At 57.7% G+C, this 14,770-nt stretch overlaps 3 protein-coding genes across 9 annotated transcripts in view; 2 read left to right on the top strand and 1 right to left on the bottom strand.

Moving 5' to 3' along the window:
• The first annotated feature begins 36 nt into the window (after window positions 1-36).
• On the top strand, window positions 37-5,809 carry TRADD (TNFRSF1A associated via death domain). Of its 3 annotated transcripts, none has more exons than XM_032157614.2 (5): window positions 37-109; window positions 3,287-3,445; window positions 4,308-4,585; window positions 4,668-4,863; window positions 5,000-5,809. In XM_032157614.2, exons 2-5 carry the CDS (start codon window positions 3,295-3,297, stop codon window positions 5,308-5,310), a joined length of 936 nt encoding a protein of 311 aa, XP_032013505.1. In that variant the 5' UTR covers window positions 37-109; window positions 3,287-3,294; the 3' UTR covers window positions 5,311-5,809. The 3 variants fall into 3 exon arrangements, with proteins under 3 accessions (XP_032013505.1, XP_032013511.1, XP_058297079.1); XM_058441096.1 differs by having other exon boundaries at window positions 86-122; XM_032157620.2 differs by lacking the exon at window positions 3,287-3,445 and having other exon boundaries at window positions 61-109.
• A 3,295-nt stretch (window positions 5,810-9,104) lies between these two features.
• B3GNT9 (UDP-GlcNAc:betaGal beta-1,3-N-acetylglucosaminyltransferase 9) lies at window positions 9,105-11,994 on the top strand. The gene is made up of 2 exons (XM_032157595.2): window positions 9,105-9,241; window positions 9,436-11,994. The coding sequence occupies exon 2, from the start codon at window positions 9,615-9,617 to the stop codon at window positions 10,821-10,823; it is 1,209 nt and encodes a 402-aa protein (XP_032013486.1). The 5' UTR covers window positions 9,105-9,241; window positions 9,436-9,614; the 3' UTR covers window positions 10,824-11,994.
• An 874-nt stretch (window positions 11,995-12,868) lies between these two features.
• PHAF1 (phagosome assembly factor 1) overlaps window positions 12,869-14,770 on the bottom strand; it is a 35,056-nt gene continuing 33,154 nt past the window's right edge. For all 5 annotated transcript variants that reach the window (XM_032157596.2, XM_032157598.2, XM_032157597.2 and 2 more), the window contains 4 exons: window positions 14,672-14,715; window positions 14,463-14,521; window positions 13,751-13,823; window positions 12,869-13,055 (listed from right to left, as the gene is read on the bottom strand). In XM_032157596.2, the coding sequence (XP_032013487.1) occupies window positions 12,969-13,055; window positions 13,751-13,823; window positions 14,463-14,521; window positions 14,672-14,715 (263 nt within the window). In that variant the 3' untranslated portion in view covers window positions 12,869-12,968. The remainder of the gene's footprint in view (window positions 13,056-13,750; window positions 13,824-14,462; window positions 14,522-14,671; window positions 14,716-14,770) is intronic.

Raw genomic sequence — 14,770 nt, 5'->3', positions numbered from 1 at the left:
GCGGCTCAGGCTAGGGCACCGCCCCAGCGCCTCCGCGCACACCCGGAAGCGGCGCGAGTAGAGCGGAGCCTGGAGGGCGTGGGAACCCAGGCCCCGCCGAGGCGGCCAGGTTAGTGCAGCAGGTGGGTGGGTGGGCTCCCCGGTGCGGGCGGGAGAGGAGGTGGATCTTGGCTCCGAAACGTGGGCGCGGCGCAGATGTCACCGGCGGCTGCTTTCAGCCAGCTGGTGGCGGCGGCCTATTGAGCTGTTCCCGTGGGAGGCGGGGGGCGGTACGGAATTTGGCCCCCCACAGGCTCCTCGTCCCTGCCAGCACTTTCGAGGGGCAGTAGGGCCCTGCAGGAGAGAGGGCGGGGGAGGAGGGGCTGGTTCTGAATACTTCCTTGAGCGGAGACCCCTCTGCCCACCCCAACCGATCGCACGTGCGAAACTCCAGCTTGAGGGTGGGCTAGTGGGAGCCTGGGAAGCTCCCCTCAAGCGCTCGGGAGCTGCGTAGCTGAGTAGGGGGTGTGCCCGGCGGGTCGCAAGGAGTCACAGGCTTTCAGTTCTGGGCCACGCCCACAGACTGTCTCTGTCCACCCAGCCAGAGGTGGGGCTGCCCCCGGGACTGTTAGGTGTTCAGGGGGCACCGTGCGTGGCTCGTTCCTGGAAACAGGCGCAGACGTTGTTAGGTCGGTACCCAAGCGCCCCACAGTCTCCGGCCACCAAACTTTCTCAGGACCCAGCCTGGAAGCCTCAGCCCCGCCCAAAAAGGGACGACTCCGGGTGGGTGGGGCGCGGGGCTTCCCAAGGAGGGGCTTCTGTGAAAGAACACGTAAGAATAGCTGACAATCGGCGGATGCGAAACTAGGGCCCTGGCCTCTTTACCCTGTTAACTCGACCTCCAGCCTGGCTCACCTTCCCCATCTGTCTGGTACTAGTGAGGGTGAGAAAGCATCCCCAGTCTCCAGGTTCCCTGTACTCCCCACCTCCCCCCCGCCGACCCCCACGGACCTGATGGGCAGACACTGGTCCCGTTGGGTCCCCACTTCCACCCCTTGGGGTGGGACCACAACCAAGTCAAGCACTCCCAAGTCAAGGGGCTAGGAAGACATGAAAGAGGGAACGTTTCCAGGGGAAGTTCCCACTCTCTTCTACTCCCCAGGCCACTTTCGAAGGACTCCCCCCTTATCTCACCTCAGTGGCTGGCTCCCTATCATGGACCCACTTGTCACCTGCAGTTTCCTGTTTTTTTCTTGGTTTGCTTTTAAAGAAAACAAATTTATTTTGCTCTTTAATACAAAGAAAATGTGTCTACTTCACATAAAGCAGAAAATATTGCTAAATACAAAGAAAATAAAAATCACCCACAATCCTTCCCCACCCCCACCTACCTTCCTCCATCCTGCCCAGAGATAAACAAAATGCAAACTTCCTGTTACTATCCAGACTGTGGTTTGGCGTAAGTACACAAGTATTAAAATGTTTTCTATGAAAAGATTAGGAGGCCGGGTGTGGTGCCTCACACTTGTAATCCCAGCACTTTGGGAAGCTGAGGTGGGCAGATTGCTTGAGCCCAGGAGTTTGAGACCAGCCTGGGCAACATGGTGAAACTCCATCTCTACTAAAAATACAAAAACTAGCCAGGCATGGCAGGGTGTGCCTAAAGTCCCAGCTACTTGAAAGGCTGAGGTGAGAGGATTGCTTGAGCTGGGAAGGTCAAGGCTGCAGTGAGCTGTGATAGTGCCACTGCACTCCAGCCTGGGTGACAGAGCAAGACCCTGTCTCAAAAACAAGATAATTTAAAAAACAAAAGTCGAGAATAGTGCCTTATTTCTGTAATCCCAGCACTTTGGGAGGCCAGGGCAGGAGGATAGCTTCCTGTTCCTCATGTAAACAGATAGCAGCTGGGCCACCCCATCTGTCCTGCCCCATAGCTAACACTCAACACTCCTCCTAGCCCACCATATATAAACTCTGATGACTGGAGAGTACAGGAGTGTGATTGATGGGGCAGGAGGTAGGGCCTTGAGCCCATGATTCTAGGAAAAGGGTGGGTAGGAAAAGGGTGAAGTGGGGAGAAAGAGGGAGGGCAGTTTCCTACTTGCTGTCTCATGGGGTAGTAACTGGGAGACCACTGAGCTGTGGGTCAGTGCAGTGATTCCTTGGCTGGGAATTTTGCCCCCGCTGGTCCAGGGCTAGGTTTTCGTCAGAAGATGGGGGAAGGAGATACTATACTAGCACCAAGGGGCCCTGGCTTTTTCTGGACAGGGAAGGAATAGAACAATTTGTGTTGGAAATGACTGCAGCCGAACTCCAAGGGCTTTATAACAAAAAGGAATTATTTAGCTCACAAAACTGAAAAGTCCAGTGTGCAATGGCTTCAGGGACGGCTGGATCCAGGGGCCTAGTACGGTTCGGAGTGCACTTCTCCATCTCTTGACTCTTTCTTTCTGTGTCAGCTTCATTCCCAGCCAGGCTCTTCCCAAGCAGTGCTAAAGGAGAGCTACCTCTTCCTTCCAGTTCAGCCCCAAGGGAAGGGAAAGTAGTGCCTCTTTCCTATTGGCTCAACCAGAGTTGCAGGGTTGATTCTCATGGGTCCAACTTAAGTCCTATACCCCGCCCTGAACTAATCACTGCAGAAATGTGAATGGAATATGCAGATTGGTCAGGTCTGGTACACAAGCCCGACCTGGAACTAGGGAGTGGGACACAGGCACATGGATTGAGAAGAGGGAGGAGGGAAGTCCCCAAAGGTAAGTCAGGCTTGGGGAGAGAATCTGGGTAGATGCAAACTACAGGTGTCCTTCGAAGTGAAGACAGGAGGTTTAGTCTTAGGCTGAGGTCCTCCAGAGATGCTGGGCTCAAGTCTACTCAGAAGGCAAGGCCAGGATATGGGTCTGGTTGGCTTTGGGGCATGGGCACCATCCTGAATGAAGATGTCTCTTGTCTGCATTGGTAAGAGAGACACACAGGCCTGAGGAGGAAGCAGAGAAGCCCCACTGCAGGATCTGCCTCTGCTCCCCCTCCACTGTGACCCTAGGCTCTTTCTCCAAGAAGGCAGTGGAGGGACAGTCCTCACTGTAAGCCTGGGGTGGGTGGGACTCTGTAGAGAGCCAAGAGCTCAAGGGGCTTCCTGTGAGATGGTGAACTCCTGTCCCAAGTATACCAACCAGTGGTGGGGACAACTGAACCATGTGGGACTTGAGGCTACTGTGGTGGGGACAGCTGAACCACGTGGGGCTGGATAGTTGTCTCCAGGGTGGAGGGAGGGGGGATGAACTGGATACCTGACTGTCTGCATCTCCAGGAGGTGAGATGGCAGCTGGGCAAAATGGGCACGAAGAGTGGGTGGGCAGCGCATACCTGTTTGTGGAGTCCTCGCTGGACAAGGTGGTCCTGTCGGATGCCTACGCGCACCCCCAGCAGAAGGTGGCAGTGTACAGGGCTCTGCAGGCTGCCTTGGCAGGTGCGTGGGTGGGCGGGCATGTGGAGAGGAAGGGGTGGCCTGGAGCATTTTGTGGGTGGGCGTGGGCTTAGCCACCTTTAAGAAGAAGATTTGGGGTGGGAGGAGCAAGACGGAGGACCCCTGGCTGTGCAGACTCTCTTCTCTGCTTGTGGCATGACCTTGAGGGTAGGCGTGTGTTCTCGAGTCTGTGTATGATTTACCAATTTGTGCACTAACGTCCCTTGCTCGATCCCCGCCCTCCTCCACCAGCCGGCTCACTCCTTTCTACTAATTGTGGACGTCTGTCTCCTCTTTTCCTCTCTTACTGCAGCACTCCTTGCTCAAGACCCCTCCCCAGTACCTACTCTTCCAGGCCCCCCTTTCCCATCTCAGGGCAGAGGCTACAGGAGGCTGAAGCGGGTTGGGGGATCTGTGATCTGTTCGTGGCCTCAGAGCAGCGAGAGCCCCTCTTCTTCCCGAGCAGTGGGAGCCGTGCTTGGTGGAGGCCGAAGACCTGAGACCTCCCGCCCTCCTCTGCCCTGCTGGCCGCCTACCCAGACGGCTTGCTTGCCCAGGGCACACGCCCCCTTTTCTGTGCTTGGAAGTCCCTCTCTTTTGCCAGCCCTCATTTGGGGCGTGAGAGCGGGGGCTAGGTGGCACCCAGTCTGTCTTGGGGTGCTCCCTGTGACAGGTCTTGGTCTTCTTTCTGGGTTGTTGCTGTTTGTATCCCAATTTTGCTTCCCAGCTGGGTACTCTGGGGTAACTGCACCCTAGGTCAGGGGATGGGACGCGGGGCTTCACCACGGGCTTCGCCCCTCCTCCGGCCGCTTGGAGAACGGCCGAGCTTGGGGACCGCCCGGCGTCTGACCGCCCGCCTCCGCAGAGAGCGGCGGGAGCCCGGACGTGCTGCAGATGCTGAAGATCCACTGCAGCGACCCGCAGCTGATCGTGCAGCTGCGATTCTGCGGGCGGCAGCCCTGTGGCCGCTTCCTCCGCGCCTACCGCGAGGGGGCGCTGCGCGCCGCGCTGCAGAGGAGCCTGGCGGCCGCGCTCGCCCAGCGCTCTGTGCCGCTGCAACTGGAGCTGCGCGCCGGCGCCGAGCGGCTGGACGCTTTGCTGGCGGACGAGGAGCGCTGTTTGAGTTGCATCCTAGCCCAGCAGGTGCGGCCGGGCTGGGGTCAGGATGGGGTAGGGCGGGGATCCGTGGCTAAGTCCCCCGTGACGGCACGTTCCATTCCCCTAGCCCGACCGGCTCCGGGATGAAGAACTGGCTGAGCTGGAGGATGCGCTGCGAAATCTGAAGTGCGGCTCGGGGGCCCAGGGTGGCGACGGGGAGGTCACTTCGGCCCCCTTGCAGCCCCGAGTGCCCTCTCTGTCGGAAGCGAAGCCGCCGCCGCCGCCACCTGCCCAGACTTTTCTGTTCCAGGGTCAGCCTGTAGGTGAGGCGCAGGCGGAGAGGCAGGGTCACCAGCAGGTTGGAGTCTGGGGAGGGGCAGGGGTCGTTGCCAGGTGGGGATGGGTGGGACCGGCGCTGGGGGTCCCCGCCCTCACCCCGCTTCCCCACTCCCTCCGCAGTGAACCGGCCGCTGAGCCTGCAGGACCAACAGACGTTCGCGCGCTCCGTGGGCCTCAAATGGCGCAAGGTGGGGCGCTCACTGCAGCGGGGCTGCCGGGCGCTGCGGGACCCGGCGCTGGACTCGCTGGCCTACGAGTACGAGCGCGAGGGACTGTACGAGCAGGCCTTCCAGCTGCTGCGGCGCTTCGTGCAGGCCGAGGGCCGCCGCGCCACGCTGCAGCGCCTGGTGGAGGCACTCGAGGAGAACGAGCTCACCAGCCTGGCAGAGGACTTGCTGGGCCTGACCGATCCCAATGGCGGCCTGGCCTAGACCTGGGGTGCAGCCAGCTTTTGGAGAACCTGGATGGCCTTAGGGTTCCTTCTGCTGCTATTGCTGAACCCCTGTCCATCCACGGGACCCTGAAACCGCACTTGGCCTATCTGCTGGACCTGCTGGGGCAGAGTTGATTGCCTTCCCCAGGAGCCAGACCAGCACCCACCGAGCCCGCTGGGGGTGCATCATTGGGGATTCTGCCTCAGGTACTTTGATAGAATGTGGGGCGGGGGGAGGGACCTGCTTTGGAGATCAGCCTCACCTTCTCCCACCCCAGAAGCGGGGCTCACAGCCAGCCCTTACAGTTTCACTGATGAAGCACCTTAACCTTTGGCATCCTGGACTTCATCCTGGGTGCTGCAGATACTGCAGTGAAGTAAAACACGAATCAATCTTGCCTGCCCCCAGCTCACACTCAGCGTGGGACCTCAAATGTTAAGCAATGATAATAAAGTATAACACGGTTTTTGATGTGAGAAATACAAGTAGTAGTGGCTTACACCTGTAATTCCAACAATTTGAGAGACAGAGATAGGAGGATTGCTTGAGCTCAGGAGTTTGAGACCAGCCTGGGTAGTCCCAGCCACTTACGAGGCTGAGGGTAGGAGGATCCCTGGAGCATGGAAGGTTGAGGCTGCAGTGAGATGTGACTGAGCCACTGCACTCCAGCCTGGGTGATAGAGTGAGACCCTGTCTCAAAAAAAAAAAAAAAAGAGAAGTTGTGGAGGATGGAGGAAGGGGCCTAACCTGGACAGGGGACAGGGGGTAGGCTTCCTGGAGGAGATGAGTGTGAGTAGGCATAGGGGTGGGCTATCGAGAGAAGGGCAGCAGCGTTCGGGGCACCGAAAGTCTCAGGCAAGGGCTTGAGGAAGGTGAGAGAGAGGGACGTTAGAAGGACAGTTAAAAGTGGCTGGATCTGTGGTTTGGTGGACTTGCTAAGACCTGGAGCTGAGGCTGATCATGTGGTGGGATCTGATAAGCCATTTTACAGGGTGTGGGTTTTTCAATGAGGCCAGTAGGAAGCCTTTGAAGGGTTTCAGGAGTTAAGACTGGGAGGTGTTTTGTTTTGTTTTTTGTTTTGTTTTGTTTTCAGATGGAGCTTCACTCTTATTGCCCAGGCTGGAGTGTAATGGCACGTTCTTGGCTCACTGCAATCTCCACCTCCTGGGTTCAAGCAATTCTCCTGCTTCAGCCTCCCAAGTAGCTGGGATTACAGGCGCCCACCACCATGCCCAGCTAATTTTGTATTTTTAGTAGAGACAGGGTTTCTCCATGTTGGTCAGGCTGGTCTCAAACTCCTGACCTCAGGTGATCCACCCACCTCGGTCTCCCAAAGTGCTGGGATTACAGGCATGTGCAACTGCACCTGGCCAAGACTGGGAGGTTGATGAGGATGGGGGTGGGGGAAATGGTGGCCCCAGGCTGGGGCAGTAGCAGCAGAGATGGAGGGAAGGGGATGACCACCAAAGAGCTGTGTGGGTGGAAGAGTAACAGGCCTGGTGACACTGGGTGAGGAATGGCTGAGAGAGGGCCCCAAGTTTCTGCCTTTGCCAGCTGGATGGTGGGTGGGACTGCCTGCTGGGATAGGGCCCCAGGGGAAATGAAGTGCTTGCTCTGTTTGGGACAAGTTGAGCATGATGTTCCTGCAGGGCATCCGGGGAGAGAGTATGAGGGCAGCTGGGTCTGTAGTTCTGAGTTCAGGATGAGGGTTCAATCTAAAGATTGATGAATAGACAGGTGGGAGTGGGTGGGGTGGCCCCAGGGGATGTCCTGAAGGACACCAACCACAATGGGAACAGCCAAAGAGGAAGGAGGAAAACCAGGAGATTTGGAAACCAGGGGATTACCCACCCGCTATAATGCAGTGAGTAGTCAAGACTGAGGAGCGTCTGTTGGACTCTGTTAAAAGGAGCTTACCAGGCAGGGGTCTTTCTGAGTCATGGTGGAGGCAGCCTGAAGCTTTATCACAGGAAGGAATGGGAGGTGAGGCTGCGGAGAAAGCTGGAGCAGAGGACTCCTGATTACTTTGTGACCAAAAAGAATGCGGCTCAGAGTGGAGAGTTGGCTTTTTTTTTTTTTTTTTTTTTTTTTTTGGACAGAGTCTCACTCTGTCGCCAGGTTAAAGTGCAATGGCACGATCTCGGCTCATTGCAGCCTTCATCTCCCGGGTTCAAGTGATTTTCCTGCCTTAGCCTCCCAAGTACCTGGGATTACAGGCACATGCCACCACACCTGGCTAATTTTTGTATTTTTAGTAGAGACAGGGTTTTGCCATGTTGGCCAGGTTGGTCTCAAACTCCTGGCCTCAAGTGATCCACCTGCCTTGGCCTCCCAAAGTGTTGGGATTACAGGGGTAAGCCACCACGACTGGCCCTTTTTTTTTTTTTTGAGACAGTCTCACTCTGTTGCCCAGGATGGAGTGCAGTGGTGTGTTCCTGGCTCACTGCAACCTCCACCTTCCAGGTTCAAGCAATTCTCCTGCCTCAGCCCTTTGAGTAGCTGGGATTACAGGCGCCCACCACCATGCCTGGCTAATTTTTGTATTTTTAGTAGAGATGGGGTGTTCACCACGTTGGCCAGGCTGGTCTCGACTTCCTGACCTCAAGTGATCCATCCACCTCAGCCTCCCAAAGTGTTGAGGTTACAGGAGTAAGCCACTGCACCCAGCCAGAGAGTTGGCTTTTTAAGATTGAACGTTGGTGGGAAGAAGCCATCAGGAGCAGATATAGCCCTCGGACAGAGGATGGGGCTGGGTTCTTACAGACTGGTGGAGGCTGTCTATTCCAGGCTCCACCACATGGGCTGGGACAAAGAAAGAGAGCGCTGGCAGCTGAGCTGGGTAAGGACTTAGCTCTCCATTGCAGAGCACCTCTGTCCACCTGGATCCCAGAGCAATCCCTGAGCCAAGGCTTCTGCCAGGAGTCTTCCCAAGCTGTCCCCATCCCTGCCAGCCCAGTCTGACCTGCCAGCCCAGTCTGACCTGCAGCGGCACAGTCCTGATCATTTCTACCTGCAGTAGGCTATGCTGGGGACCAGGGGACTCAGAACTGCACCTGGCTTGGGCTCAGGTCCATTAGCCCCCGGGGAGACAGGCTGAAGTGCTTGCCTGTGAAATTAAAGTAGACTGGGTTGGCCCGCTGTTCTGTATCCCAGTGGATGGATGAGCGGGGCAAGGACAGATAAAATAATCCTGGACTGAATTTCAGAAGACCTGGGGGCAGAGCTTTCTGGCCCTTGGATCCTGGGCAAATCACTTAACCCCCCGAGGAGCCCCCAGTGTCCCCATCTGGGCATGAATGAGAGCTGCTGGCAGGGTTGCCCTGAGGATTGGGTGGGCTGCCTTGTTTGTCCCGTGCGTGTGTTTACTGGGGGTGGGGAGCATGGCAGAACCAGGAGTAAGAAGACAGCCATGTGTCTCAGGGGCAGCGTATGCACCCCGCCTGATGGAATCAGGGCTGCTGAGGAGAGGCCCGCCCGGGATGGTGGCCAGTTTCATGAGCATTTGGAACCGGCCTGCTCAGGGGCTCCTAGCAGCCCAGGCTCCGCCCCACTCCGGAGACGCGGGAGTGGGGAGTGGAGAGTTGGGGGAGCTAACCAGAGGAATTGATACTTCTTCCCAATCCCCAGAAAGGCGTATTTGGGGTGTGAGCACCCAGACCAGCCCTTCCCAGAGGGACTGACCGTGAGGAGGCTCCCTCTCAGGGATTAGTCCCCACTCGGAGGCCGGAGTGCTCCTGGCGCCGGGGCGGAGCTGAGCTCCAGATGTCCGGCCGCGTACAGCTGGAGGGTCACGTGGCACGGCACCGGTTCCCCCCCTTCCTGCCAACGCTGCATTTGGCTCGGGCCCGGTCCATGGCGGCCCCTGGGACCCTGCGCTGAGCCCCGGAGGCCAGGGCGTCCGGGGCTACGCCACTTCCGAGGGCCGAGCGTGAGTGTCGGGACTCCAGGGCCCGACGTTGAGGGGATGGCAGGGGTGGAAGGGATTCGGTCTCAGCGCGAGGGAGGCGGGCGCGGGAGGGGCCGAGGCTCCCTGTCTCCCTGCCTGGCCCTGGGTCGCAGTCCTGGGCCGGAACTGAGGCGGCGGGGGAGTTGGCTACATGGGTGAATTTCTTGTCCCTTCAGGCTGCCCGTCCCGGCGGTGCGACACGGCCGGGAGGAGAACAACGCAAGGGGCTCAACCGTCGGTCGCTGGAGCCCCCCGGGGGTGGCCTCCCGCCCCCCATCTGGGGAGGGCGGGGCTCGCTGCCCCCTGCCGCCGACTGCGACCCTTACAGGGGAGGGAGGGCTCAGGCCGCGCGGAGATGAGGAGGAGGCTGCGCCTACGCAGGGACGCGTCGCTCACGCTGCTCCTCGGCGCCTCCCTGGGTCTCCTATTCTATGCGCAGCGCGACGGCGCGGCCCCGACGACGAGCGCGCCGCGAGCGCGAGGGAGGGCGGCACCGAGGCCCACCCCCAGGCCCCGCGCGTTCCAGTTACCCGACGCGGGTGCAGCCCCGCTGGCCTACGAAGGGGACACACCGGCGCCGCCCACGCCTACGGGACCCTTTGACTTCGCCCGCTATTTGCGCGCCAAGGACCAGCGGCGGTTTCCACTGCTCATTAACCAGCCGCACAAGTGCCGCGGCGACGGCGCACCTGGTGGCCGCCCGGACCTGCTTATTGCTGTCAAGTCGGTGGCAGAGGACTTCGAGCGGCGCCAAGCCGTGCGCCAGACGTGGGGCGCGGAGGGTCGCATGCAGGGGGCGCTGGTGCGCCGCGTATTCTTGCTGGGCGTGCCCAGGGGCGCAGGCTCGGGCGGGGCCGACGAAGTGGGGGAGGGCGCGCAAACCCACTGGCGCGCCCTGCTGCGGGCCGAGAGCCTTGCGTATGCGGACATCCTGCTCTGGGCCTTCGACGACACCTTTTTTAACCTAACGCTCAAGGAGATCCACTTTCTAGCCTGGGCCTCAGCTTTCTGCCCCGACGTGCGCTTCGTTTTTAAGGGCGACGCAGATGTGTTCGTGAACGTGGGGAATCTCTTGGAGTTCCTGGCACCGCGGGATCCGGCGCAAGACCTGCTTGCTGGTGACGTAATTGTGCAGGCGCGGCCCATCCGCACGCGGGCTAGCAAGTACTACATCCCCGAGGCCGTGTACGGCCTGCCCGCGTATCCGGCCTACGCGGGCGGCGGTGGCTTTGTGCTTTCCGGGGCCACGCTGCACCGCCTGGCTGGCGCCTGTGCGCAGGTCGAGCTCTTCCCCATCGACGACGTCTTTCTGGGCATGTGTCTGCAGCGCCTGCGGCTCACGCCCGAGCCTCACCCTGCTTTCCGCACCTTTGGCATCCCCCAGCCTTCAGCCGCGCCGCATCTGAGTACCTTCGACCCCTGCTTTTACCGCGAGCTGGTTGTAGTGCACGGGCTCTCAGCCGCTGACATCTGGCTTATGTGGCGCCTGCTGCACGGGCCGCATGGGCCAGCCTGTGCGCATCCACAGCCTGTCGCAGCAGGCCCCTTCCAATGGGATTCCTAGCTCCCCACTACAGCCCCAAGCTCCTAACTCAGACGCAGGATGGAGCCGGTTTCCCAAATTATTGCCGTGTATGTGGTTCTTCCCTGATCACCAGGTGCCTGTCTCCACAGGATCCCAGGGGATGGGGGTTAAGCTTGGCTCCTGGTGGTCCGCCCTGCTGGAACCAGTTGAAACTCGTGTAATGGTGATCCTTTGAGCGAGCCAAGGCTGGGTGGTAGATGACCATCTCTTGTCCAAGAGGTCCCAGAGCAGTGGACATGTCTGGTCCTCCTAGTAGCACAGAGGTGTGTTCTGGTGGGGTGGCAGGGACTCATGGAATCCTACCACACTGCTGGATTTGGAACCCCTAGTCTGACGCGGACGCATGCAGAGGCTCTCAAGGCCAGGCCCCACAGGGAGGTGGAGGGGCTCCGGCCGCCACAGCCTTCATGAACCTAGCAGGCACTCTGCCACAGCTCATCTGAAAACAGACATTATGCCTTCCACAACCTCTCCTGGGCCCAGGTGTGGCCAAGCACCAGGGATGGAGCAACACATAAGGGACAAATGAGTGCACGGTCCTACCTAGTCTTTCCCCACCTCCTGAACCCACACAACAATGCCAGTCTCCCACTGGAGGCTGTATCCCCTCAGAGAAGCCAAGGAATGTCTTCCCCTGATACGCCACCACTATTAATTTCCCCATATGCTTCAACCACCCCCTTGCTCAAAAAACCAATACCCACACTTATCTTAGTACAAACATCCCAGCAACAGCACATGGCAGGCCATTGCTGAGGGCACAGGTGCTTTATTGGAGAGGGGATGTGAGCAGGGGATAAGGAAGGTTCCCCCATTCCAGGAGGATGGGAACAGTCCTGGCTGCCCCTGACAGTGGGGATATGCAAGGGGCTCTGGCCAGGCCACAGTCCAAATGGGAAGACACCAGTCAGTCACAAAGTCATGGGAGCGCCACACAAACCTGGCTATAAGGCCCAGGAACCATGTAGGAGCCTGAGACAGGTCCCCTGCACATTCATCATTAAACTATACAGGATGAGGCTGTACATGAGTTAATTACAAAAGAGTCATATTTACAAAAATCTGTACACACATTTGAAAAACTCACAAAATTGTCATCTATGTATCACAAGTTGCTAGACCAAAATATTAAAAATGGGATAAAATTATACATTTCTCTTCTCAATTCTTTTCAAAAGGATTAATATTTTTAAAGCACATATATGCTACTTTCCATTAGCAAGACCCATGAAGGGACTGAGCAGCCCAGGCTTCCTTGAGCCCCCAGAGGCTTTGAGCCATGAAATGGCCCAGCCAGGGGCCAGTGCCCAGGGTTGGGGCAGGGAGCCAGCCCACAGTGCAGAACAGAATGCTGAAACAGAACAAAAGCAGGAAGATGTCTTTGGCTAAAACTTTGGCATTAAATAAAAGAGGCAAACAGGATGGAAACATGCAGCCCTGCCAGCTAGGTTGGGGCAGAGCAGGGGCACAGGCAATCTTGAAAGCTGACTCCAACAGGGGTGAGAACCAGGCCTGGGCACGTACCTGGATGGTAGAAAGCTGTGTTTCAACCAGTTTGGTGTGCCTAGGCAGGGAGCGCGTGCAAGAAAGGAACAGGGAAGGGCAGGTGGGCCACCCTGGGCACAGCCAGCTCATCAAGTAACTAAAGTGGATGTAGTGCAAATGTCGCAACCAAGTACTATGGACACGCTACCTGCTTGCCTTAAGGGTCATGTGGCAATGTGGGGCCAAAGGCAGGACCTTGTCCTTATCCTGGGTGCCTGTGTCCTCAGTCACAGAAAGAGCCCCAAGTCTTCCCAATGTGCATGGGACAAGGGTTGACGTGTCCTGCCTCCTTGCTTGTTAGTTGAGAGCTCCTGGGTCCAGGAATCAAGGCTCAAACTTTGTGCTTCTCTTTGCAGTCTGTGTCCCTTGCTGGCACCAGCAGGCCAAGGATGGACAGAGGAATATCTGGGCCTCTCAGCCCATGGCAGAGCACCCAGCCTGAGCCCAACCTCAGAACATCGAAACAGCCCTTCAACACTGGCCAGGTGTCCAAGAAAACCCACAGGGTGGTACAGAGGCCCACTGAGCAGGATGTGATGCACAGTTCCACGGGACAGAGAGGCATGGGTGGTGATGTCCCTAGGGGAGCTCTGCTGTTCTCAGGTGGCTACCAGGCCTAGGGGGGCCATACAGGGTCACCGAGGCAATGTGGTTGTTCTGCATGACCTGGTGTGAGAAGAGGACAGTGGGTCAAGGGGGGAGGGGTAGAGGGATGTAGGCAGATCCTGTGCACGAAGGCTGGAGGTTGTGTGACATACCTGCACCTAAGGGCTGGGTTTCCCGACTCCTCAACCTCCCCTGGTTCATGCTAAGGGCCCCCCTCTGCCTGAGATCTGCCTGTTTCTCAATGGTTATACACAGCCTTTACCACGGCCATGTGTCTAGTTCTTCTGGAACTGTTAAGTGTCTGCTGGAGATACTGCATCCACAGGGAAAACAAGGGCAGCTCGCTGTTCTCCCAAGTCAGTGGGGCCTCCAGAGCCACTCACTCCCCTACAATGCATTCGTTCACATGCCACTGGAGGGCCTCCAACACCCTCAGCTGGGCCCCACTTGCCCTGTGGTTCCCTTCCCTGCTATAATCATGTTTTCAGATAGAAACTTGGAATCCGTTACCTACCATCTTGTTGGATACAGACCGCTGCTTCGGCCTCTGTGACCCCAGATTTCTCAACATCATTTCTGAACCTTCACTGGTAAGTGTGGGGAGGCCGGGTATGCAGCAGACACGGTTGCTGAAGAAGGATGAATCTGCCCACTATGGCAGTGAGGCCCTCCCCAAGTTCCCTCCATCATTCACCTGGCCCTACCATGACCAGCAACCCCCCAGGCAGTTTATTTCTAGGGCTTCCACAGCTTACCTCAAAGATCATTCGCTGAAGACCAAAGCAGAATGTGGAACCAAATGGGTTGGTGTTGTTTGGGGAGGAAGACCTGAGGCCAGAGAATTCAGAATTAGAGAGGCAGACAGAGGCCACGGCCTTGAAGCAAGGGATCCAGTGTTTTCTGGGGTATGGGATACTGGCCAGTAGTCTCTCATGGCTGTGAGTGTATGTCTGTTTCCCACACAGGCCTGCAAGGTCCTAGGGGTAGGGATGGCCTCACTCAACTCAGAATTATACACACAGAGCCCAACAGGGCAAAAAAGTTACTGTGGTACTGGACTAGGGTGGTGAGGAGTCAAGAGGGCCCTCTCAAGTGAGAGAATCTCAGGCAGCATGGCAACCAGGAATGGGACTGTGGACTTCAGCAGGCAGCAGCTTTGATGGGAAAAAGAGAGCCTAGGCCAGCCAGCCAAGCCCCTTATTGAATAACTAAGGGTGAGAAGGCCCCCATACCTGGAGGTAGGGTTGGGAGTGGGGAGCTACCCCTGGGGATATTCTCTCTATCACAGGTGAACACACAGAACAGTTGACTCAGTCCTAATGTGCAGAGTGGGGCAGGAAGTATGCTTGTGGCAATACCAGAAACTTCTGTAATTTTTAAGCAACATCCACTGTGCCAGGCCTCCCTTGGCTTTCTGGGCTCTGAAGAGTCAGGTGGGGTGGCCAGGGACATCAAACTCCCACTCACCTGTGCAGGACAACAGGCTTCTCCACAGGGTGGCCCAGGAGCTCCTGGATGTTGTCCCACTGCAAGAGGGATAGATGGGAGCAGGGGTTAGTAGGGACATGAACATACCTGTGACCAATGGCTGGCCTAGAGGACACGGCCCCATACTGCCTGCAGGCTCATGTCCACCTCATTCTCAGGCTGTGCCAGGTAGGAAGATAGGTGCTCACCTTGCTGTAGGTCGTGCATGTTTCTGTCTGACCATCTGAGTTTTCTGAAAAGAGAAGACAGCGGGGCAGATTGGTAGCTGGCCCAGCCTACCTGTGGCC

The sequence above is a fragment of the Hylobates moloch genome, unplaced genomic scaffold, assembly GCF_009828535.3.
Source record: "Hylobates moloch isolate HMO894 unplaced genomic scaffold, HMol_V3 SCAFFOLD_6, whole genome shotgun sequence".
NCBI lineage: Eukaryota > Metazoa > Chordata > Mammalia > Primates > Hylobatidae > Hylobates > Hylobates moloch.
This window is presented reverse-complemented; position numbering and strand designations above follow the sequence as displayed.

Excerpts from the sequence above, each read along its gene's own strand:
- B3GNT9 (XM_032157595.2), top strand. The coding sequence starts at position 9,615 with ATGAGGAGGAGGCTGCGCCTACGCAGGGACGCGTCGCTCACGCTGCTC.
- TRADD (XM_032157614.2), top strand. The coding sequence starts at position 3,295 with ATGGCAGCTGGGCAAAATGGGCACGAAGAGTGGGTGGGCAGCGCATAC. Across the intron at positions 3,446-4,307 it reads TCTGCAGGCTGCCTTGGCAG|AGAGCGGCGGGAGCCCGGAC; the intron begins GTGCGTGGGTGG and ends CCGCCTCCGCAG. Across the intron at positions 4,586-4,667 it reads GTTGCATCCTAGCCCAGCAG|CCCGACCGGCTCCGGGATGA; the intron begins GTGCGGCCGGGC and ends CCATTCCCCTAG.